At 37.6% G+C, this 24593-nt stretch overlaps 1 protein-coding gene across 12 annotated transcripts in view; it reads left to right on the plus strand.

Annotated features, from left to right (window-relative positions):
• The window catches only part of HSPG2 (heparan sulfate proteoglycan 2), a 290248-nt gene that overhangs the window by 214598 nt on the left and 51057 nt on the right, over positions 1–24593 (plus strand). For 8 of the 12 annotated variants that reach the window (XM_053690214.1, XM_053690218.1, XM_053690216.1 and 5 more), the window contains 10 exons: positions 73–225; positions 4972–5114; positions 9525–9602; positions 10834–10969; positions 17149–17297; positions 18816–18954; positions 19426–19577; positions 20082–20220; positions 20842–20993; positions 21427–21565. In XM_053690214.1, the coding sequence (XP_053546189.1) occupies positions 73–225; positions 4972–5114; positions 9525–9602; positions 10834–10969; positions 17149–17297; positions 18816–18954; positions 19426–19577; positions 20082–20220; positions 20842–20993; positions 21427–21565 (1380 nt within the window). The remainder of the gene's footprint in view (positions 1–72; positions 226–4971; positions 5115–9524; positions 9603–10833; positions 10970–17148; positions 17298–18815; positions 18955–19425; positions 19578–20081; positions 20221–20841; positions 20994–21426; positions 21566–24593) is intronic. The other 4 variants (XM_053690221.1, XM_053690224.1, XM_053690225.1 and 1 more) reach the window with 1 other exon arrangement.

Raw genomic sequence — 24593 nt, forward strand, 5'->3', positions numbered from 1 at the left:
AGCCAAAAAAAGCGATGCCACAAGTTCTAAATAAAATCTGCACTGTCTTATGGCTGTTTCTGCCTATGGCAGGTGGCCAGAATGGAGGAATATCTTCAAGAGCCATCATCCAAGGTGGTATCCTGCGCTTCCCATCTGTAGAGCCATCTGATGAAGGACAATACACCTGCCGTGTAGTCAACAGCGTAGGACAGCACCTGGCCAGAGCAGACCTCAGAGTACACAGTAAGTAACGAGACAATAATTAAATGAGGAACTCGGACAATACAGAGATCCTCAGTTGTGTTTGGACTCTTGACTGTGCTGCATTATATTCCAAATTTGTCATTGTCATCATGTTAATTTAATACCTATCTGTATGAGAAGCTTTTCACATATGTTTTATGCATAGCTATAAGCCATCACATTCTTATGATTTTGAATCATGTTAACTCACCCGATACGTTGCTTTCAGATCTATAACTAACACTATTTCAATTCATTTTTGTTTTAACATCTAATTCAAGAACTTTTCTCTCTTTAAAACCCATTTTCCATTTTTTGTGCTAAACATTCTTGGCTATTTGAACTTTTTTTGTTCTAAAAAATGTTAGTTACAAATGGACACAAAACTTTGTGAAATAGTTAATTGCACACGTGTCACAAATAGAGCATAGAGAGTGATGAACATAAGTTGCATTTTATCATGCATAACTAACACCTAGATTACAAGTTTTGCTTTCGGGTTTTAACGCTGAAAAAATTGCCATTTCAGCGTAAAAACTGGAACGCAGCCATAACGAGTCGTGTCAGTATAGCTATACCGCAAGCATTTTAGCCTGTAAAGCAACGTCAGTCCCGCACTAAAAAAAATTAAGTTTTTGTGTGGGATTTCCATAGCGCTGCCATTACAAGTTTTGCGGTGAGGCTAAAAAGCTTGCGTTACAGCCTATACCGACACAATCCATTCCGCACTCTGACTCATAACTAAAATGTTACAAAGTACACTAACACCCATAAACTACCTATTAACCCCTAAACCGAGGCCCTCCCGGATCGCAAACACTATAGTAAAGTTATTAACCCCTAATCTGCCGCTCCCGACATCGCCGCCACTAATAAAATATATTTATCCCTATTACGCCGTTCCCCGACATAGTCACCACTATAATAAAGTTATTAACCCCTATTCCCCCGCACCCCAACATCGCCAACACTATAATAAAGTTATTAACCCCTAAACCTCTGGCCTACCACATCACTAAATAAACCTATGAACTCCTAAACCGCCAGCCCCCCACATCGCCAAAAACTAAATTAAACTATTAACCCCTAAACCTAACAACCCCCTAACTTTAAATTAAAATTACAATATCCCTATCTTAAAATAAAAACTTACCTGGGAAATTAAAAAAACCTAAGTTTAAACTATAAATTAAACTAACAACTAGTATACTAAAATTAAAATAACTTTTAATTAAATAAATTAAATTACACAATAAAAAACCTAACACTACTAAAAAAAATTAAATCTACAATTACAAAAAATAAAAAATACTAAATTACAAAAAATAACAAACGAAATTATCCAAAATAAAAACAATTACACCTAATCTAATAGCCCTATAAAAATAACCCCCCCCAAAATAAAAAAAAACCCTAGCCTACAATAAACTACCAATAGCCCTTAAAAGGGCCTTTTGTAGGGCATTGCCCTAAAAAAATCAGCTCTTTTACCTGAAAAAAAATACAAAGACCCCCCAACAGTAAAACCCACCACACAACCAACCCCCCAAAATAAAAAACCTAGCTCTAACAAAAACCTTTACGATACCCATTGCCCTGAAAAGGGCATTTGTATGAGGATTGCCCTTAAAAGGACATTCAGCTCTTTTTCTTGCCCTGAAAACGGCATTTAGCTCTTTTAAGAACGCCCAAAGCCTAATCTAAAAAAAAAAAACACCCCAAAAATGTTAAAAAAAACCCTAACACTAACCCCCGACGATCCACTTACAGTTTCTGAAGTCCTGACATCCAGGCGGCGAGAAGTCTTCATCCATGCAGCGGGGTCTTCATTCAGACGGCGTCTTCTATCTTCATCCAGTCAACATCTTCTATCTTCATCCCGGGGACGCGGAGCGGGTCCATCCTGAAGACATCCGGTGCGGAGCATCCTCTTTATATGGTTGCCACGGTACACTTAATCTTTAATGCAAGGTAGCCTTTTCAAAATGGCGTCCCTTGCATTCCTATTGGCTGATTTGATTTTTGTTCAAATCAGCCAATATGATAAGAGCTACTGAAATTCTTTTGACTGATTTGAATAGCCAATATAATTTCAGTAGCTCTCATCCTATTGGCTGATTTGAACAGCCAATAGGATTTCAGTAGCTCTCATCCTATTGGCTGATTTGAATTTCAAAAATCAAATCAGCCAATTGGAATGCTAGGGACGTCATTTTGAAAAGGCTTCCTTGCATTGAAGATTCAGTGTACGGGCGGCGACCGTATAAAGAGGATGCTCCGCGCCAAATGTCTTCAGGATGGACCCGCTCCGCGCTGCCGGGATGAAGATAGAAGATGCCGCCTGGATGGATGAATACCTCGTCGTCTGGATGTCCAGACTTCAGAAACTGTAAGTAGATCGTCGGGGTTTAGTGTTATTTTTTTTTTTTACTTTTTTTGGGTGTTTTTTTTTTAGATTAGGGTTTGGGAGTTCTTAAAAGAGCTAAATGCCCTTTTCAGGACAAGAAAAAAAGCTGAATGCCCTTTTAAGGGCAATGCCCGTACAAATGCCCCTTTTAGGGCAATGGGTAGCTTAGGTTTTTTTTTAGAGTTAGGTTTTTTATTTTGGGGGCTTGGTTGAGTGGGGTTTTTTACTGTTGGGGGGTCTTTGTATTTTTTTTCAGGTAAAAGAGCTGATTTCTTTAGGGCAATGACCTACAAAAGGCCCTTTTGGTAGTTTATTGTAGGCTAGGGGTTTGGTAGTTTATTGTAGGCTAGGCTTTTTTTTATTTGGGGGGAGGGCTTTTTTATTTTTACAGGGATATTAGATTAGGTGTAGTTGTTTTTATTTTGGATAATTTTGTGTGTTATTTTTCATAATTTAGTGTTATTTTTTGTAATTTAGTGTTTTTTATTTTTTGTAATTTAGTATTTTTTTTTGTAATTGTAGATGTAATTTTGTTTAGTAGTGTTAGGTTTTTTTAATGTGTAATTTAATTTATTTAATTTTAGTATAATAGTAATGTTAGTTTAATTTATAGTTTAAACTTAGGTTTTTTTAATTTCCCTGGTAAGTTTTTATTTATTTTAAGATAGGGATATTGTAATTTTAATTTAAAGTTCGGGGGTTATTAGGTTTAGGGGTTAATAGGTTTATTTAGTGGCAGTAATGTGGGAGGCCAGAGGTTTAGGGGTTAATAACTTTATTTAGTGGCAGCAATGTCGGGGTTAATATCTTTATTATAGTGTGGGCGATGTTGGGGTGCGGGGGAATAGGGGTTAATAACTTTATTATAGTGGCGGCGGTATCGGGAGCGGCAGATTAGGGGTTAATAAATTTATTTCGGTGGTGGCAATGTCGGGAGCGGCAGATTAGGGGTTAATAACTTTATTTAGTTGTCGGCGATGTCGGGGCGGCAGATTAGGGGTGTTTAGACGTGGGATTTATGTTAGGTTTGAACGTAACTTTTTTTTCCCCATAGACTGGTCAATGGGGTTGCGTTACGGCGATCGCCATTGCGCACTTCAGGTGTTAGGTTTTTTTCTAACACGCTCTCCCCATTGATGTCTATGGGGAAAGCGTGCACGAACACGTATTCTCAGCCCTTGGATTTTGTGCGGTATGGAGCTCAGCACAACCATATCACACGCACAAGGCAGCTTTTTAAAAACTTGTAATGGCAGCGCTACGGAAGGTGAAATAACGCAACTTTTGTTGCATTCGTTTTGCACCCTCTATAGCGCAAAACTTGCAATCTAGGTGTTAGTAAATTTTTTCTATCATTCATTTTATTATTGATAATTAAAGGACCATTAATTAAAGTAGAATTGCATAATCAACAAAACATAATAGACAATTCAATAGCACCAATTATCAGCAATATTCTAAAGTAAGTGTCTCTCCTTCACAGAACGAATATAAGTAAGCTCTCCTTAATGAGATACACAGTTCCCATTGCTGTTAAAACAATCCCTGAGGAAGCTAAGGCATCTTCTAGTTCTCGCCAGACCAGAAAGCTTTAGAGAATCAGGCCCTTAATCTGAATTTGAAATGAGCGTCAGATTTCTTTCTAACCCATTACAAAGCATTTTTCCATTTCCCTGCCCTCTATATTATGTGACAGCCATCAGCAAATAACATGTGTATATATATACTGTGAACAATTGCACATGCTCAGTAGGATCTGGTGCCTCGGAAGTCATGTATATAAAAATACTCTGCACAATTTCATAATAGAAGTAAATTGAAATGCTTTTTTAACTGGATGCTCTGTATGAATCATCAAAGTTTAAAGGGACATTAAAGCCAAAATGAAACTTTCATGATTCAGGCAGAGAATGCAGTTTTAAACTGTCTTTTTTATGTGTGCGCTATCTGAGGCATCAGCTTGTACTGAGCATGTGCAAGAGTTCACAGTATGTACATATATGAGTCTGTGATTGGCTGATGGCTGTCACACAATACAGGGGGCAGGGAAATTAAATTAAAATTTAAAATATGTCAGAATAAAAATCTGCTCATGAAATGTAACATAAGTGCGATTGCATTGTCTTTTTTACAATGAATGTGTTGATTATTTAATGCTACTGTATTTAATGATCCTTTAATGATGACTTTTGTGTCCCTTTAAACATTTTAGGTAGAATTACAATTTGAATTAGAGATCTTTTTAAAACTAACTCTATTTTTCTGCTCCTAAAGGCAAATAACCCCTCTGTTGTTTTTCGTCATGTAAAAATACCTTAGATAATTCCCTTTGCTTGCAGGCGGAAGCTTACCTGATGTCCAAGTAAGCCCAGAGCGCACTGAGGTGAGAGAAGGAGACACTGTGCGACTGTACTGCAGAGCCGGCGGCAGCCCCTCAGCCACTATCACATGGAGGAAGCTCGGGGGCAGCTTGCCCTCACAGGTGAGTACAAGAGATGTACAAGTAGTGCAAAACTGTATTTCTGTCGCTTATTATATTATTATGTACAATCTGGCAGGAGTATAGGCTGGCAATGTGGTAGTTTAAACCCGGAACCAACTCCCTGCTTCAGCCATTAGAATGCTAGAACATAGCAGGCAAAGCTAGTGTAAGGGGCAGTATCAGCACATCTGGGGTCTTCTATCCTATGTTCATGTCTGGGTTTAATGTATTAATCATCTCTAGTCCTTCAAAATCCATGTATGTCAGACTCTTTTTGTCCCCCTTGCTCTCTTGTTCCTCTCTCTCTCTCTCTGTCTGCTTCACTCTCTCTCATACATCCTACTTCTTCTCTCTCACACATCCTTCTTCATGTCTCTCTCTCTCTCTCTCTATCCCCCTCTCTGCCTCTCACGCATCCTACTTCCTATCTCTCTCTCACATGTTACTATCTCTCGTATCTTACTTCCTCTCTTCTACATTCTACTTCCTCTCTCACATCCTACTTCCTCTCTCACATCCTACTTCCTCTCTCACATCCTACTTTCTCTCTCTCACATCCTACTTCCTCTCTCTCACATCCTACTTCCTCTCTCACATCCTACTTCCTCTCTCTCACATCCTACTTCCTCTCTCACATCCTACTTCCTCTCTCACATCCTACTTCCTCTCTCACATCCTACTTCCTCTCTCACATCTTACTTCCTCTCTCTCACATCCTACTTCCTCTCTCACATCCTACTTCCTCTCTCACAAACATCCTTCTTCCACTCTCTCTCATACATCCTACATCTTCTCTCTCTCACATTCTATTTCCTCTCTCTCTCTTCCTCACTCTATCTCATACATCCTGCTTCCCTCTCTTTCTGTCTCTCACATCCTTCTTCCACTCTCTCTCATACATCCTACATCTTCTCTCTCTCACATTCTATTTCCTCTCTCTCTTCCTCACTCTATCTCATGCATCCTGCTTCCCTCTCTTTCTGTCTCTCACATCCTACTTTCTCTCTCTCACATCCTACTTCCTTTCTCTCACATCCTACTTCCTCTCTCTCACATCCTACTTCCTCTCTCACAAACATCCTTCTTCCACTCTCTCTCATACATCCTTCATCTTCTCTCTCTCACATTCTATTTCCTCTCTCTCTGCCTCTGTGTCTCTCATACATCCTAATTCCTTTCTCTCTCACTTACATCCTAATCCCTCTTTGTCTCTGACATCCTACTTCCTCTCTCACACACATCCTACTTCTTCTCTCTTTCTGATTCTCACATCCTACTTCTGCTCTTTCTTTTTCTCTCACACACCCTGCTTCTCTCACACATCCTACTTCCTCTCTCCCTCTCTCTCTCTCTCTAGTTTCTTTCCGTCCCTCTGTATTTCTGTCTCCCCTTCTTATACTCCCTTCTTCTCTGTACATTCTCACTTTCCCATTCCCGCTCTCTCTTCCTTTTTCTATCCTTCTTTATCTCTGTCTCCCCCTCTCTTTTGACCCCCCTCGCCCCTCCTTTGTTGTTCCCTGACATCTCTATCCCTCCCTTCTGTCTGTCTGTCTCTCTCTCTCTGTGTTTCCCTCTCCCACTTCATCTCTCTACCTTTCTCTCTGTCCCATCTGTCTCTCTTTCTCTCTCTCTCTCTCTCTGCTCTTACCTCCTCTCATCCACTCCCTTCCATTTCTCATGGAATTCATTTGTTCTCAGCAGCTATAGAGATAAAATAAACATGATCATAGACCCAATATTGAGTTTCCATTTCCTTAGGTGTGAGCGTCATTTCCATGTCTTCCCTATGACAACAGGTCTGGCCAAATTTGTACGTCACAGATCTAAACTTAGCTTCAGTTTTCTACGGACTGATATACTGTGCTGCACTACTTACTCTCATAGATACATTTTTAAAATCAGCAATTAGATGACAGTTATACTTGTGACTTCTGGAGTACATCAAACTGTTAATAACTAGAGTGTGTGAGGGCTGCACAAAACTACTGCAACACAAGTGATAATTACATGAGGTTCCCAGTGTGTAAAGCTCAACACACATTATGCTCCAAACCAATGGCCGCCATTTAATGTTAGGTCACTGTGTCTGTTATTTGTTTCTTAATCTTGTTTCTTCTTCTCCCTTTCTTCCTGTCAATCTGACCGTACCTGGCTCCCAATGATATTCATGTCTCCCACTGGCCGTACCTGTCTCCCACTGACCTTACCTGTCTCCCACTGACCTTACCTGTCTCCCACTGATATTCATGTCTCCCACTGGCTGTACCTGTCTCCCACTGACCGTACCTGTCTCCCACTGACCTTACCTGTCTCCCACTGACCTTACCTGTCTCCCACTGATATTCATGTCTCCCACTGGCCGTACCTGTCTCCCACTGACCGTACCTGTCTCCCACTGGCCTTACCTGTCTCCCACTGGCCTTATATGTCTCCCACTGACCTTACCTGTCTCCCACTGGCCATACCTGTCTCCCACTGACCGTACCTGTCTCCCACTGACCGTACCTGTCTCCCACTGGCCTTACCTGTCTCCCACTGGCCGTACCTGTCTCCCACTGGCCGTACCTGTCTCCCACTGACCGTACCTGTCTCCTACTGACCTTACCTGTCTCCTACTGATCTTACCTGTCTCCTACTGATCTTACCTGTCTCCCACTGACCTTACCTGTCTCCTACTGATCTTACCTGTCTCCCACTGACCTTACCTGTCTCCCACTGGCCATATCTGTCTCCCACTGACCTTACCTGTCTCCCACTGACCTTACCTGTCTCCCACTGACCGTACCTGTCTCCCACTGACCTTACCTGTCTCCCACTGACCTTACCTATCTCCCACTGACCTTACCTATCTCCTACTGGCCTTACCTGTCTCCTACTGACCTTACCTGCCTCCTTGGCTTTTGTGTCTCACATGCCTATCACTCATGTGTGTTCCCTTTATTGTTCTATCACCTGCTATTCCTGGTTCTGTTACCTCTGTGGTACTTCATTCTGCCTCATCACTTTCTCTCCTGCTTTCTCTGGTTTACTCCATGCCCTCCTTACCACCTGTTCTCCTGCCTGCTGACTGTTTCTCCCTCTTTGTATTGTCATCTCCTGCCTGCCCTTTTTTGTATTCACACTACTTATTGCACACTCTGCTTTACACCACCTACCCACTCCATTATTCTGACACTCAATTCTCTCTTTCTCTTTACTTCCTGCCCTCTCTCTATCTTTCTGTCCTGTCTGCTGTGTCTCCCTCTCCCGTCTGCCCTCTCTCTGTCTATCTGTTTGTCTCCCTCTCCCATCTGCTCTCTCTCCTGTCTGCTGTCTCTCTGCCTCTCTCTCCTGTCTGCTGTCTCTCTGTCTCTTTCTCCAATCTGCTTTTTCTCTGCCTCCTTCTCCCGCATGACTTCTCTATCTTTCTGTTCTGTCTGCTCTCTCTGTCTCCCTCTCCCGTCTGCTCTCTTTCTGTCTCCCATCTGCTGTATGTCTGTCTGTCTCCCTCTCCCATCTGCTCTCTCTCTGTCTCCCTCTCCTGCCTGCTCTCTCTCTGTCTTCTCCCATCTGCTCTCTCTGCCTCCCTCTCCCGTCTGCTGTTTTTCTGTTTCCCTCTCTTGTCTGCTCTCTTTCTCCCTCTCCCGATTGCTTTTTCTCTGTCTCCCTCTCCCGTCTGCTCTCTCTCTCTGTCTCCCTCTCCCATCTGCTGTCTCTCTGTCTCCCTCTCCCGTCTGCTTTCTCTCTGCCTCCCTCTCCCATCTGTTGTCTCCCTCTCTGTCTGATCTCTCTATGCCTCCCTCTCCCATCTGCTGTCTCTCTGCCTCCCTCTCCCATCTGATGTCTCCCTCTCCCGTCTGCTCTCTCTCTCTGTTTCCCTCTCCAATCTCCCATCTGCTGTCTCTCTGTCTCCCTCTCCTGTCTACTTTATCTCTGCCTCCCTCTCCCATCTGCTGTCTCTCTGCCTCCCTCTCCCATCTGATGTCTCCCTCTCCCTTTGCTTTCTCTCTGCCTCCCTCTACCATCTGCTCTCTCTGCCTACCTCTCCCATCTACTCTTTCTCTGTCTCCCTCTCCTGTATGCCCTCTCTGTGTTTCCCTCTCCCGTCTGTTTGTCTGCTCTCTCTCTGTCGCACTCTCCGTCTGCTGTCTCCCTCACCCATCTGCTGTCTCTTTCTCCCGTCTGCTGTCTCTCTGTCTCCCTCTCCCGTCTGCTGTCTCCCTCTCCCGTCTGCTGTCTCCCTCTCCCGTCTGCTGTCTCTCTGTCTCCCTCTCCCATCTGCCCTCTCTCTGTTTCCCTATCCTGCCTGCCCTTTGTCTGCCTCTCCTGTCTGTTCTCTCTCTGTCTCCCTCTCCCGTCTGCTGTCTCCCTCTTCTGTCTGCTTTCTCTCGGTTTCCCTCTCCTGCCTGCCCTCTGTCTGTCTCTGTGCAGGCTCTTACCACTTTTGGTTTCCTCCACTTTCGAAGTAGCAGCCTTGAAGCTATTCTCAGACGGATCCAGGAGCTGCAGGTATTTTGTGTGTTCTGAGCTGCATCAGGTAGTGATATGTACATATTTGGGCTTTTAAATATATATTATTTTCCCCTTTTCCTTCCTTATTTGGTTTAATTGGAAGAAAGTAATATGTGACATGGCCAAGATGTTCTTTACGATCATCATAAAAATACCGATAAACAGAGGTATACACCAACAACTGCATGTTGTGTTGTTACTTTCACTTGAGGATATAAACATTTTACATAAACTGATAAACATTTAGTTACAAAGGTCCACATGTAATTGCAAATCAGTGAGTCCATTTATGGGTTTTTGGTTTTCATGTGGCCCTTTCTACAACACCCTACAGATACAGTAACCACAGCTTCTGGGGAGTACAGGCAGCAACCCACAGCTAAGGTGCACAGTAAAGTAGGCACTGGGCTGGGCAGGCACAGCTCTGTCAATGGCATTTTAGAGATAGACCACTTGTGACTTTAAGGGAGATTTAATAAGCAGTGGATGCTGCTTTCTTCGCCCGTAGTTTCAGGCTTACCGAAAACATAAGTTAAGGAGCAGCGGTTGTAAGATTGGCCGCGAATGTGCGGGGGTGGCATTGCACAAGCGTTTCACGAGAAATGCTTGTGCAATGTTAAATGCCGACAGCGTATGCTACAGCGAATCATGTCCGCCCGGCACTTAGTAAATTGACCCCTATATCTACAGCTACAAACTAACCCCTACACACCCTTATATACAGTATGTATGTTTTTTATAGACGTGATCTGTAGACAGACAGGCAGGTAGACAGATACACTATACCTTCTGCACTGCCTCTGATTCCATCACCAAGTGTGGGCTGGGATACCAAAGCCAACCTGACCTAGACCACCGCTGCAATGTGGGCATCAGACTGCTGGGGGCAATGTTCCATAGAACCAAAATTTACACAGAGAAAGTCTGTTAATGTTACCTGCATGATAAATAGTTATCACCTTTGAGCATTATGAGACTTTTGGTGCTGACTCACTTTATAAAGCATCTCTTTATTCTCACCAAGGGCCGGATGATGAAACCTCTCTGGGCCAGTGAGATTCTATAAGCAAATATGCTCAGTATTCTGTTAACTACATAATTGAAAGCAGTTACAATTATGTTGATAGGATAATAACAAGTCGGTAAAAGCCAAGGTAACGTAGAGTCTGCACTTTTCCTGTACTGGACTTAATGATTGTGGAATCACCTGCATTCTCTGATTTCTCAGGCTCGCACAGAAAGGACAGACATCTCAACCCTGGTGATCCCATCCATCCGAGCAGCTGATGCTGGCACTTATCTCTGCGTTGGAACCAGCTCAGCTGGATCTTCACAAGCCAGATTGGAAGTGATTGTAACACAAGGTGGGTACCCTCCTTAAGGCAGATTACAAGTCAGTTCAGAGGTGGCAAACCTTTTAAAAAAACTGAATGTGCCCAGACTGGCATTAATCTTCTATAAAGAATTATCCTGTAGGCAGTGTGATACTTGTGGTGAGCAATATGGTTGTAGCCCAAGGGCAGCAATGAATGCTACATGCCTACAGATGTTTTCTGCATGCCAAGGTTTGCCACCCATGACTTGCGTATTGTTTATACAATATGTCTGCAATGCAAGTCTGAAAAAGTCAGAGTCTGTGCTTTGTCTATATAAGCAAATTGTGTAGTGTGTGTTGTAGATTGATCAGTGCTACCCCATTCCATGTTTGGTTTTGTAGTAACATTAAGGGCCAGATTACAAGTGGTGCGCTAACAGGTACGCGTGAGCAAAGAGGGGTTTTGTCACAAAACACATCAAAAATACATTACACAGTACAGTTACACTCATAATAACACTGTCTAATAAATATACCTTACACTGTACAGTTACACTAATAATAAAACTGTCTAATAAATATACATTACACAGTAAAGTTACACTCATAATAACACTGTCTAATAAATATACATTACACAGTACAGTTACACTCATAACACTGTCTAATAAACATACATTACACAATACAGTTACACTTACAATAACACTGTCTAATAAATATACATTACACAGTACAGTTACACTCATAATAACACTGTCTAATAAATATACATTACACAGTACAGTTACACTCATAATAACACTATCTAATAAATATACATTACACAGTACAGTTACACTCATAATAACACCATCTAATAAACATACATTACACAGTACAGTTACACTTATAATAACACTGTCTAATAAATATACATTACACAGTACAGTTACACACATACTAACACTGTCTAATAAATATACATTACACAGTACAGTTACACACATAATATCATTGTCTAAAAGATATACATTACACAGTACAGTTACACTCATAATAACACTGTCTAATAAACATACATTACACAGTACAGTTAATCATTAACACTATCTAATAAATATACATTACACAGTACAGTTACACTCATAATAACACTGTCTAATAAATATACATTACACAATACAGTTACACTCATATTAGCACTGTCTAATAAATATACATTACACAGTACAGTTACACTTACAATAACACTGTCTAATAAATATACATTACACAGTACAGTTACACTCATAATAACACTGTCTAATAAATATACATTACACAGTACAGTTACACTTATAAATAACACCATCTAATAAATATACATTACACAGTACAGTTACACACATAATAACACTGTCTAATAAAAATACATTATACAGTACAGTTACACTCATAATAACACTGTCTAATAAAAATACATTACACAGTACAGTTAGACACATAATAACACTGTCTAATAAATATAAATTACACAGTACAGTTACACACATAATAACACTGTCTAATAAATATACATTACACAGTACAGTTACACTCATAATAACACTGTCTAATAAACATACATTACACAGTAAAGTTGCACTCATAATAACACTGTCTAATAAATATACATTACACAGTACAGTTACACTCATAATAACACTGTCTAATAAATATACATTACACAATACAGTTACACTCATATTAGCACTGTCTAATAAATATAAATTACACAGTACAGCTACACTCATAATAACACTGTCTAATAAAAATACATTACACAGTACAGTTACACACATAATAGCACTATCTAATAAATATACATTACATAGTGCAGTTACACACATAATAACACTGTCTAATAAATATACATTACACAGTACAGTTACACTCATAATAACACTGTCTAATAAACATACATTACACAGTAAAGTTGCACTCATAATAACACTGTCTAATAAATATACATTACACAGTACAGTTACACTCATAATAACACTGTCTAATAAATATACATTACACAATACAGTTACACTCATATTAGCACTGTCTAATAAATATAAATTACACAGTACAGCTACACTCATAATAACACTGTCTAATAAAAATACATTACACAGTACAGTTACACACATAATAACACTATCTAATAAATATACATTACACAGTACAGTTACACTCATAATAACACTAATAAATATACATTACACAGTACAGTTACACTCATAATAACACTAATAAATATACATTACACAGTACAGTTACACTCATAATAACACTAATAAATATACATTACACAGTACAGTTACACTCATATTAACACTGTCTAATAAACATACATTACACAGTACAGTTACACTCATAATAACACCATCTAATAAATATACATTACACAGTACAGTTACACACATAATAACACTGTCTAATAAATATACATTACACAGTACAGTTACACTCATAATAACACTGTCAGATAAAAATACATTACACAGTACAGTTACACTCATAATAACACCATCTAATAAATATACATTACACAGTACAGTTAGACACATAATAACACTGTCTAATAAATATACATTATACAGTACAGTTACACACATAATAACACTGTCAGATAAAAATACATTACACAGTACAGTTACACTCATAATAACACCATCTAATAAACATACATTACACAGTACAGTTACACTCATAATAGCACTATCTAATAAATATACATTACATAGTGCAGTTACACACATAATAACACTATCTAATAAATATACATTACACAGTACAGTTACACTCATAATAACACTGTCTAATAAATATACATTACACAGTATAGTTACACTCATAATAACACTAATAAATATACATTACAAAGTACAGTTACACTCATAATAACACTGTCTAATAAATATACATTACACAGTACAGTTACACTCATATTAGCACTGTCTAATAAATATACATTAGACAGTACAGTTACACACATAATAACACTGTCTAATAAATATACATTACACAGTACAGTTACACACATAATAACACTATCTAATAAATATACATTACACAGTACAGTTACACTCATAATAACACTAATAAATATACATTACACAGTACAGTTACACTCATAATAACACTAATAAATATACATTACACAGTACAGTTACACTCATAATAACACTAATAAATATACATTACACAGTACAGTTACACTCATATTAACACTGTCTAATAAACATACATTACACAGTACAGTTACACTCATAATAACACCATCTAATAAATATACATTACACAGTACAGTTACACACATAATAACACTGTCTAATAAATATACATTACACAGTACAGTTACACTCATAATAACACTGTCAGATAAAAATACATTACACAGTACAGTTACACTCATAATAACACCATCTAATAAATATACATTACACAGTACAGTTAGACACATAATAACACTGTCTAATAAATATACATTACACAGTACAGTTACACACATAATAACACTATCTAACAAATATACATTACACAGTACAGTTAGACACATAATAACACTGTCTAATAAATATACATTATACAGTACAGTTACACACATAATAACACTGTCAGATAAAAATACATTACACAGTACAGTTACACTCATAATAACACCATCTAATAAACATACATTACACAGTACAGTTAGACACATAATAACACTGTCTAATAAATATACATTACACATTACAGTTACACTCTTAATAACACTGTCAGATAAAAATACATTACACAGTACAGTTACACTCATAATAACACTATCTTATAAATATACATTACACAATACAGTTACAAACATAACAACACCATCTAATAAACATACATTACACAGTACAGTTAGACACATAATAACACTGTCTAATAAATATACATTACACATTACAGTTACACTCTTAATAACACTGTCAGATAAAAATACATTACACAGTACAGTTACACTCATAATAACACTATCTTATAAATATACATTACACAATACAGTTACAAACATAACAACACTATCTAATAAATATACATTACACAGTACAGTTACACTCATAACACTGTCTAATAAATATACATTACACAGTACAGTTACACACATAATAACACTATCTAATAAATATACATTACACAGTACAGTTACACTCATAATAACACTATCTAATAAATATACATTACACAGTACAGTTACACTCATAATAACACTGTCTAATAAATATACATTACACAGTACAGTTACACTCATATTAGCACTGTCTAATAAATATACATTAGACAGTACAGTTACACACATAATAACACTGTCTAATAAATATACATTACACAGTACAGTTACACTCATAATAACACCATCTAATAAACATACATTACACAGTACAGTTACACTCATAATAACACTATCTAATAAACATACATTACACAGTACAGTTACACTCATAATAACACTGTCTAATAAATATACATTACACAGTACAGTTACACTCATATTAACACTGTCTAATAAATATACATTACACAGTACAGTTACACTCATAATAACACCATCTAATAAACATACATTACACAGTACAGTTACACTCATAATAACACTATCTAATAAACATACATTACACAGTACAGTTACACTCATAATAACACTATCTAATAAACATACATTACACAGTACAGTTACACACATAATAACACTGTCAGATAAAAATACATTACACAGTACAGTTACACTCATAATAACACCATCTAATAAACATAAATTACACAGTACAGTTACACTCATAATAACACCATCTAATAAATATACATTACACAGTACAGTTACACTCATAATAACACCATCTAATAAATATACATTACACAGTACAGTTACACTCATAATAACACCATCTAATAAATATACATTACACAGTACAGTTACACTCATAATAACACCATCTAATAAATATACATTACACAGTACAGTTACACTCATAATAACACCATCTAATAAATATACATTACACAGTACAGTTACACACATAATAACACCATCTAATAAATATACATTACACAGTACAGTTAGACTCATAATAACACTGTCTAATAAATATACATTACACAGTACAGTTAGACTCATAATAACACTGTCTAATAAATATACATTACACAGTACAGTTACACTCATAATAACACTATATAATAAATATACATTACACAGTACAGTTACACTCATATTAACACTGTCTAATAAACATACATTACACAGTACAGTTACACTCATATTAACCCTGTCTAATAAATATACATTACACAGTACAGTTACACACATAATAACACTGTCTAATAAAATTATTATAAAAAGATTGCAATCATACGTTATAAAGGCTCAAAAGTATGAGGTGTCAAGTGAAAAAAGACAGGCAAAGGGCTTTAACATAGAGATACAAACATATACATGTATAAAGATGTATATATGTGTATATATGTATATATATATATATATATATATATATATATATGTGTTTATGTATACATATGTATTTATATATGTATGTATTTACAGACAATTATACACATATAAACACATAAATAGAAGTGCAGTGGAGCCCTTTGCAGTCAAGTAGATGAAAACATGTAAAAGCATATTTATGCAGTATTCATATTGAATAAACTGTTATACTGTGTATTTACTGTAAATATTTCACATTAAAATGTTCTGCACATAGGGAATTATGTTCTAAGTATTTATAAATAGAAATTCCTATATATATATATCTAAATATATATATTTATATATATATATATATATATATAGGTATAGATATATATTGTAGTAAAATACCATCATATATATATATATATATAAAATAGAAATGACTTTATGAATAAATAGAACATATTCTGCTATGTGAAGAACATTGAAATGTGAAATATTAATATTTTCATGTCGGGTTAGCGCATATTCGAGAATATACGATTAGGTTTGTACGCAAGTAGGGTGTTAGGTTTTTTGCTCCATTGACTTCTATGAGGGAATACGTTAACGTGATTGCAATATTCTAACTTTGCTTTTTGAGTGTGTGGGTTAGCGCGCAAGAGATAATTTTACTTTCAACTTGTAATACGAGCGCAATCTAGCGGAGTTAGCGCGTGAGTGATAAATACCGCTCCACTTGTAATCTGGCGCTAAGTGGGATATGCAGGCTTGCTCATGTTGTGTCTCGTGTTCTTTAGTTACTGGAGTTCCTGCTGTGAGGATCGAACCATCATCAGATTCCATAATTGAAGGACAAAACGTGGAGCTGAACTGTGTGGTGGGAGGTTACCCGCATGCTGTGGTTACATGGCATAGACTAGGGCGCCCGCTCTCACCTAATCACCAGGTACCAGACACGCCTATCAATTTAAAGCGATATCAAACCCAAAATGGTTCCTTCATGATTCAGATCGTGTCATTTTAAACAACTTTCCATTTTACGTCTATTATCTAATTTGCTTAGTTCTTTTGGTACACCTTGTTGAAAAGCATACCTAGGTAGGCTCAGGAGCTGGGAGCAAGCTGCTGATTGGTGACCACATATATGCCTCTTGTTGTTGGCTTACCGATGTGGTCAGCTAGCTCCCAGTAGTGCATTACTTATCTTTCATCAAAGGTTACCAAGAGAATAAAGCAAAATTGATAATAGAAGTAAATTACACAGTTGTTCAAAAATGTATTTTCTATCTGAATCATGAAATTTGGGTTTCATGTCCCTTTAAGAACGACCTAGTGTTTTTAATGTATTTGTGACTTACTTAGAGGTAACTCCCTGGCCAGAGCTATTGTTATATAAAAGAGACAGTAAATACATTACAAATACATGATTTTACATTAACACCTTGTTTGCTGCAGTTGTTTTAACAGCCTCAATCCACCCTCCACTTGCCCTATCTGGAGACAAGCCAGACTTGTTACTGGATTAGACAAAGCCAGTCACAGTGATTGTGTTATAAATCTGTGCATTGTTTGCCAGCTCCTTATCTCTGCTGAGACCAACTAAGGACAGATATGTGGCAGGGTTAGATTTATAAAGTCTGCACTCTTCAGAAGTAAAAAGAACCCACAATTTTTAGAAAACGGGAAACGGGGGAGGGGGTAAAATATATAATGAAGGTATACTGCAAAGTTGTTTTACTACAAATAATGAAACATTTTATATTACAATCTCAAAAAACATAGTTTGTGATTCAGACAGAGCATAACATTTTAAAACACATTTCCATGTACTTCTATTATCAAATTATTTTGTTCCCATGTTATTTTGTGTTAAAGAGATACCTAGGTAGCATCTGAAGCACTACATGACAGGAAATAGTGCTACCCTATAGTGCTCTAGCAAATGGGACAAAAGATACCAAAAGAAAAACTGACATTAGAAGTAAATTGGAAAGTGATTTAAATTCGTAGGATCTATCTGAATCATTAAAGAAACATTTTCTGTGTCATATCCCTTTAATTGCATGTGATAAAACAATGCACCTTTATGACATATTTTGCCCACCTTTCCTGTAATTTAAAAATTAATAGAAATGAAGAGTTCTCCATTTCTGAGAACTGGAAATGCATATGGAAAGTTTCACAAGCCTCACTCTGCCACATATCTGTCCATTTTTTTGGCTGCAGCAGAGATCATCCGATGAGTACAGACTGGCTGTTCTGATACGGCAAGCAGTGGGGGAATTGGAGCATACGCGGTGTAAATGAATTTAAAAAAATGTTTTGACACTCATCTACTTTAAGCCATTGCAAGAAAAAAATCTTGCACTTACAAGGTGTTTATTGTCCCTTTAACCATAAATATATTCAATTTCTTACCCTTATTTCTCACCCTGCTGCTTTTTTTTATTTTTTTATTCATAAGGTCCAAGGTTCCCTCCTACGCATCTTGCAAGCATCTCCAGAAGACTCTGGTGAATACATCTGCCGGGTCACTAATGGTGCTGGCGTACAGCAGGCATCAATCACTATCACCATCACCCGCGTCTCCGGTCCTTCCCGACGTAGGTTGCTATTCTGGGATGTTTAAGTGTTTATACTGTTACTAGAGCGCAGCCTCCAGTGCTTGTAGGAACTGGTCTACTTGGTACAATTACCCAGCTAAGTAGTGCTTATATTACTGACTTCATAAGGGTAACAAGCTAGCTTGTATGAGTCACCTTACTTGTGTAAATACATTAAAGGGACATTCTAAAGTGAAAATGACATGCTCTGATACGCATTACAGCTCCCAACTGGTGATTGACGTATGACGTACAAATTCCAAAACAGATTGCCTCCAGAGCTGAAATGGGACTTTACCTATGCGCCATTATGGAGGTTAAAACATAGTTAGACAGTGTCATTTCTGCATTAATCTTCCTAGCTAACTAATTACAGCATGAAATGTGTGCATTAGAATGTTCCTTTAAGAACACAATATTTTTTAAAATTTGAATGATAGTCCATTAATATTTGTGTTCTCTCTCTATCAGCCTCAGGTAGTGTCCCTCCCATTCGGATTGAACCTTCCTCAAACACCATTATTGAGGGACAGACCTTGGAGTTGAACTGTCTGGTTGCTGATAATCAAAACGCTGTGGTCACTTGGCAAAGACAAGGCCGCCCTCTCTCACCAAACCACCAGGTAGCAGATGCTCGCTAGAGCCAGATTAAGTCCTTAATGAGACCTAAAAAAGATACTACTGACCATACAAACCTTACTGGTCATATATCTGTCACACTTAGACACTTCCCCTAACATATAGACAAGAGATAGAGTGTAGATAAATAGATAGATATTAGATAGATAAATAGATAGATAGATAAATATGATAGTTAAATGACATAACGGAGTACAACATTTGTAGAATTACCTCTTGGTTTCTTGCCTAGGACAGAGAAGATTAAGTTATGTACAACTGAGTTGAACAATAAGACAACTTTATTGCAGATTTTGTATGCGTCCCTTTAATCCTGTTGATGCTGCAAACAGGTGCATTGATTTTCTTGTGGTTCCTAGGACTCTGATGTTTTTTTTATGTAAAACACACAATTGTGCCCCAGTGGCAAGAATTACCTTTCTACTCCAGAGTCCCTCACAGCCCTTTTTTATTTCTATGCTGGTTCACACCTATATCTCTCATTTCAGATTTCCGGCTCTCGTCTGCGCATCCTCCAAGCCTCTGTAGCAGATTCTGGACAGTATATCTGTCGAGTAATTAATGGGGCCGTTACCCAGCAGGCATCAATTGTTGTCACCATCACACGCGTTACTGGTCCCAGTTACCGTAAGTCTTTACATTACAGGTAGTACTGAAATGTTTGGTTGGAATGATCATTTTCTTTTAGACTGGTTCATACAAATTGCTTATTAATAATTTGATGTGCAGTTCAGTGGAATATTCATTACTCAGTAATGTAGGTGTCTGAGATTTAAAGGGATTTTTTGCTGCTAGAAAGATATTTATTACCAATATCAAAGAGCTTCATTTCCATTTGTGGTGTTAAATGTTTTTGGCTGAATGTTACCCATTAAAACTCAGCAGTTTTTCAAAATTGTTAGTTTTGTTTTTGTACTCACCAAATTACATCAAAAATTAATGTTGATAATACCACAGCAACCAAATGATTTAACGTTTTGCGCCCCAAAGTTAACAAATTAACAGTGTTAATGGAAACTCAGACATTGATTTTTGTGTTGAGTTAATGCTGGCTACATTTAATACACGTTCTTCAAAAAAATAAAACCTGTAATACATTTACTACAATGTCCCTTTAAGTTATGGGTATGTAGCAGTTTACATTGCACTTGCACGTGCAATACGTGTCTTTGTAGATACAGTACATACAGCCTAAAACTCTGATTTGGTAATGTTCCAGCTAAACTGATATTATCCCTGTGGTTTTAGCCTCTGGTAGCTCCCCAGCCGTGAGGATCGAGCCATCATCAAGTTCAGTTGCTGAAGGACAGACCCTTGTATTGACCTGTGTGGTTGCCGGACAACCAGGAGCTGTTGTGACCTGGCATCGGTCAGGGCGCCCCCTGTCTGCCAATCACCAGGTACACAAACTATATTTTCAGTTCTACATCTTTTGTTTTTTATTATTCAAAAATCCAGGAAGTGTGAATAAAAAAACACAAGGATGTCCAGCCTCCAAGTCATAGGTAAAAAAAAACTTTATTCACTTATACAGAGTCCATAATACAGCAACAGCAACAACGTTTCAAACCAGCAATTGGTTCTTAGACAGGTATAAGTGAATAAAGGTTTCTTTACTTATTACTTGGAGGCTGGAAATCCTTTTGAATCTTGATCATGATGTTGGGATCTGGCTAATCCCCTTTTTTCCGTGCCCCAAAGTCTGGTTAGAGGTACTGGCTTCCCCTGAGAGTTATTTGAATAAAAAAACACAGACAGTCAACTTATCAATACAAATTAGAATATGAAGACCAGTATGCACCAGCTGACTGAAGCCCCTTATTTTGTTTTCAGGTCTTGGGTTCGCGCCTGAGGATTGTTCAAGCGTCCACAGCAGATTCTGGTGAATACATCTGTCGTGTCACTACAGGAGAAGTTACTCGTCAGGCTTCCATCATGGTCACCATCACCCAAACGTTAGGCCAAATTCCTTGTAAGTTCTGTTATGTCTAGTAAGTCACTATGTAATCATATACATTAATGTCTACAGCTTACTCCTAGTGCTTATAAACCTAACATTTAATGCCCTCAATAACTCTGCCCCCCAATATGTTAGACCTTGGCTTCAGATACTCTCCCTCCCATCGCCTTCGCCCTGCTCATGGCCTCCTGCTCTACTCCTCTTGTCACCACCTCATATTCCCATATACAAGACTTCTCCAGAATGGCCCCTATGTTGTTCTACTCTCTGCCTCACTCAACTATACCCTCCCCTAGTTTTAAAAGTTTCAAGCTCTCCTTAAAGACTCTACAATTCATGGATACATACAATATACACAAACCTTTTCTAACCTCAGTTCCTTTTCTCCTTTTGCCATCCCCTTGAACCCCCTTAGCATCTCAACCTTCAAGCTCAGCCGTTTTGTAGATCACCTTCATGAGAGCTGATTTACAACAGTGCCGGGGTCCTGTACCCATTTGTCTCCTGTAAATGCTACCTTTACATATCATACCTATGTTTATAGCACTGTGGAATCTGTTGACATAACTGATAATAATTATTAGGTGGCCAGCAACAAAGTTGCAGGACAACCTATTGTTATTGTTCGGATTATTATTATTATTATTATTATTATTATTCTTTTTATTCCGCCAAGCTTTGTATTCAATTGCCCATAACTGCTTAACTGTTTTTGCAAAGCTCTTAAAATCAGGTATGCTGGTACAGCCTATTGCTGTGCTACATCTCATGCAAAATTGAACTCATAGGTCACATGCTCTAGCAGCCATATTGCTTTTTGCGACAAATTTCGACAAACGCTTAAAAATCTTTAGCTCTGGAACTGCTTATGTTACAACTTTGAAACTCGCTCTGCTTAGTGCTACTATGACCTGAAATTGCTATTGCTCAAGAGAAGTGCCTAGGTCACATGATGTGGCAGCCATCTTGCATTTTGCGAAAATATTCAAACATCTTCTTCTCCTAAACCGCTTAGTGCAATGACGCGCAATTTTGCACATATGCTCCTTGCAAGGTCCTCTACCAAGTTTGTTCAAACTGCGATTTTTCCATAATCAACATGGCTGCTGTGAGACATTAACCTTTTTATCGCCATTTAATTGCGTAATTTTGCACTTTATACATTAGTTTTACAATATTTAACAATATTACAGTGTAATAGACACATGATTACACATAGTCATAACCCTTAAAGACAATATTGCAGTTAAAATTCGCATTGCGCAATCGCCTTCGTGAAATAAAACATTTGCAAATTTTCATGAAACTTCTGCAAATTGTAGAGGTCTATAGTGAGCATTAGTATGTGCAATTTGAAAGCCATACATTGCATAGCTTGGCGGCCATTTTGTTTCGTATGCGCCATTTTTAAAAACTATAAAAATCTTCTTCTCCGAAACCGCTTATGGGACAGACTTGAAATTTTGTTTATAGAGTTATCTTATGACTAACATTCAGATTTGTTCAAGAGAAGTTGATACGTCATGTGGTTTGGCAGTCATTTTGAATTGTTCAAAATTGCTTAACAATATATTTAAATTCATAATAAAACAAAAACCGTTTTACAAAAATGCTTTATTTTTGCCATGTTTATTGACATCTATAGTGAGCACTATTGTGCGTAATATGGAGGCTGTATATCTTACGATCGGGCAGCCATCTTGGTTTACGCGAAAATTTCGAAAGTCTATTTTCTCTGCAACCGCTTATGTAAGAACTGTGAAATTTGCTGTATAGTCTTATATTGTTACATAGATTCACAATTGCTCAGTAGGAGAGAATCAGTCACATGATGCGGCAGCAATATCGGTTTTATGTTTATCGTAATTATTTGTAATTCAATACTTCCTCTTTTGAGTCAATTGCTCACAAAACACAAATTACTTATGCTAAACTCTTGAAATCAGGTATGCTGGTACAGCCTATTGCAATGCTACATCTCATGCAATATTGAACTCATAGGTCATAAGGTTACGCAGCCATTTTGTTTTTTGCGACAAATTTCGAGAACTGCTTAATAATCTTTAGCTCTGGAACTGCTTATGTTGCAACTTTGAAACTTGCTGTGCTTAGTGATGCTATGACCTAGATTTTCCATTGCTCCACAGAAGTGATTTAGTCACATGATGTAGCAACCATCTTCCATTTTGCGAAAATATTTAAACATCTTCTTCTCTTAAACTGCTTAGTGCAATAAAGCGCAATTTTGCACGTATGCTCGTTGCAAGGTCCTCTACCAACATTGTTAAACTTGCGATTTTTCCATAATCAACATGACTGCTGTGAGACATTAACCTTTCTATCGCCATTTAATTGCGTAATTTTGCACTTTATACATTAGTTTTACAATATTTAACAATATTACAGTGTAATAGACACATGATTACACATAGTCATAACCCTTAAAGACAATATTGCAGTTAAAATTCGCATTGCGCAGTCGCCTTCGTGAAATAAAACATTTGCAAATTTTCATGAAACTTCTGCAAATTGTAGAGGTCTATAGTGAGCATTAGTATGTGCAATTTGAAAGCCATACATTGCATAGCTTGGCGGCTAGTTTGTTTCGTATGCGCCATTTTTAAAAACTATAAAAATCTTCTTCTCCGAAACCGCTTATGGGACAGACTTGAAATTTTGTTTATAGAGTTATCTTATGACTAACATTCAGATTTGTTCAAGAGAAGTTGATACGTCATGTGGTTTGACAGCCATTTTGAATTGTTCAAAATTGCTTAACGATATATTTAAATTCATAATAAAACAAAAACCGTTTTACAAAAATGCTTTATTTTTGCCATGTTTATTGACATCTATAGTGAGCACTATTGTGCATAATATAGAGGCTGTATATCTTACGATCGGGCAGCCATCTTGGTTTACGCGAAAATTTCGAAAGTCTATTTTCTCTGCAACCGCTTATGTAAGAACTGTGAAATTTGCTGTACAGTCTTATATTGTAACCTAGAGTCACAGTTGTTCATGTTGAAGGAATTAGTCA

This window comes from Bombina bombina, chromosome 8 (assembly GCF_027579735.1).
Source record: "Bombina bombina isolate aBomBom1 chromosome 8, aBomBom1.pri, whole genome shotgun sequence".
NCBI lineage: Eukaryota > Metazoa > Chordata > Amphibia > Anura > Bombinatoridae > Bombina > Bombina bombina.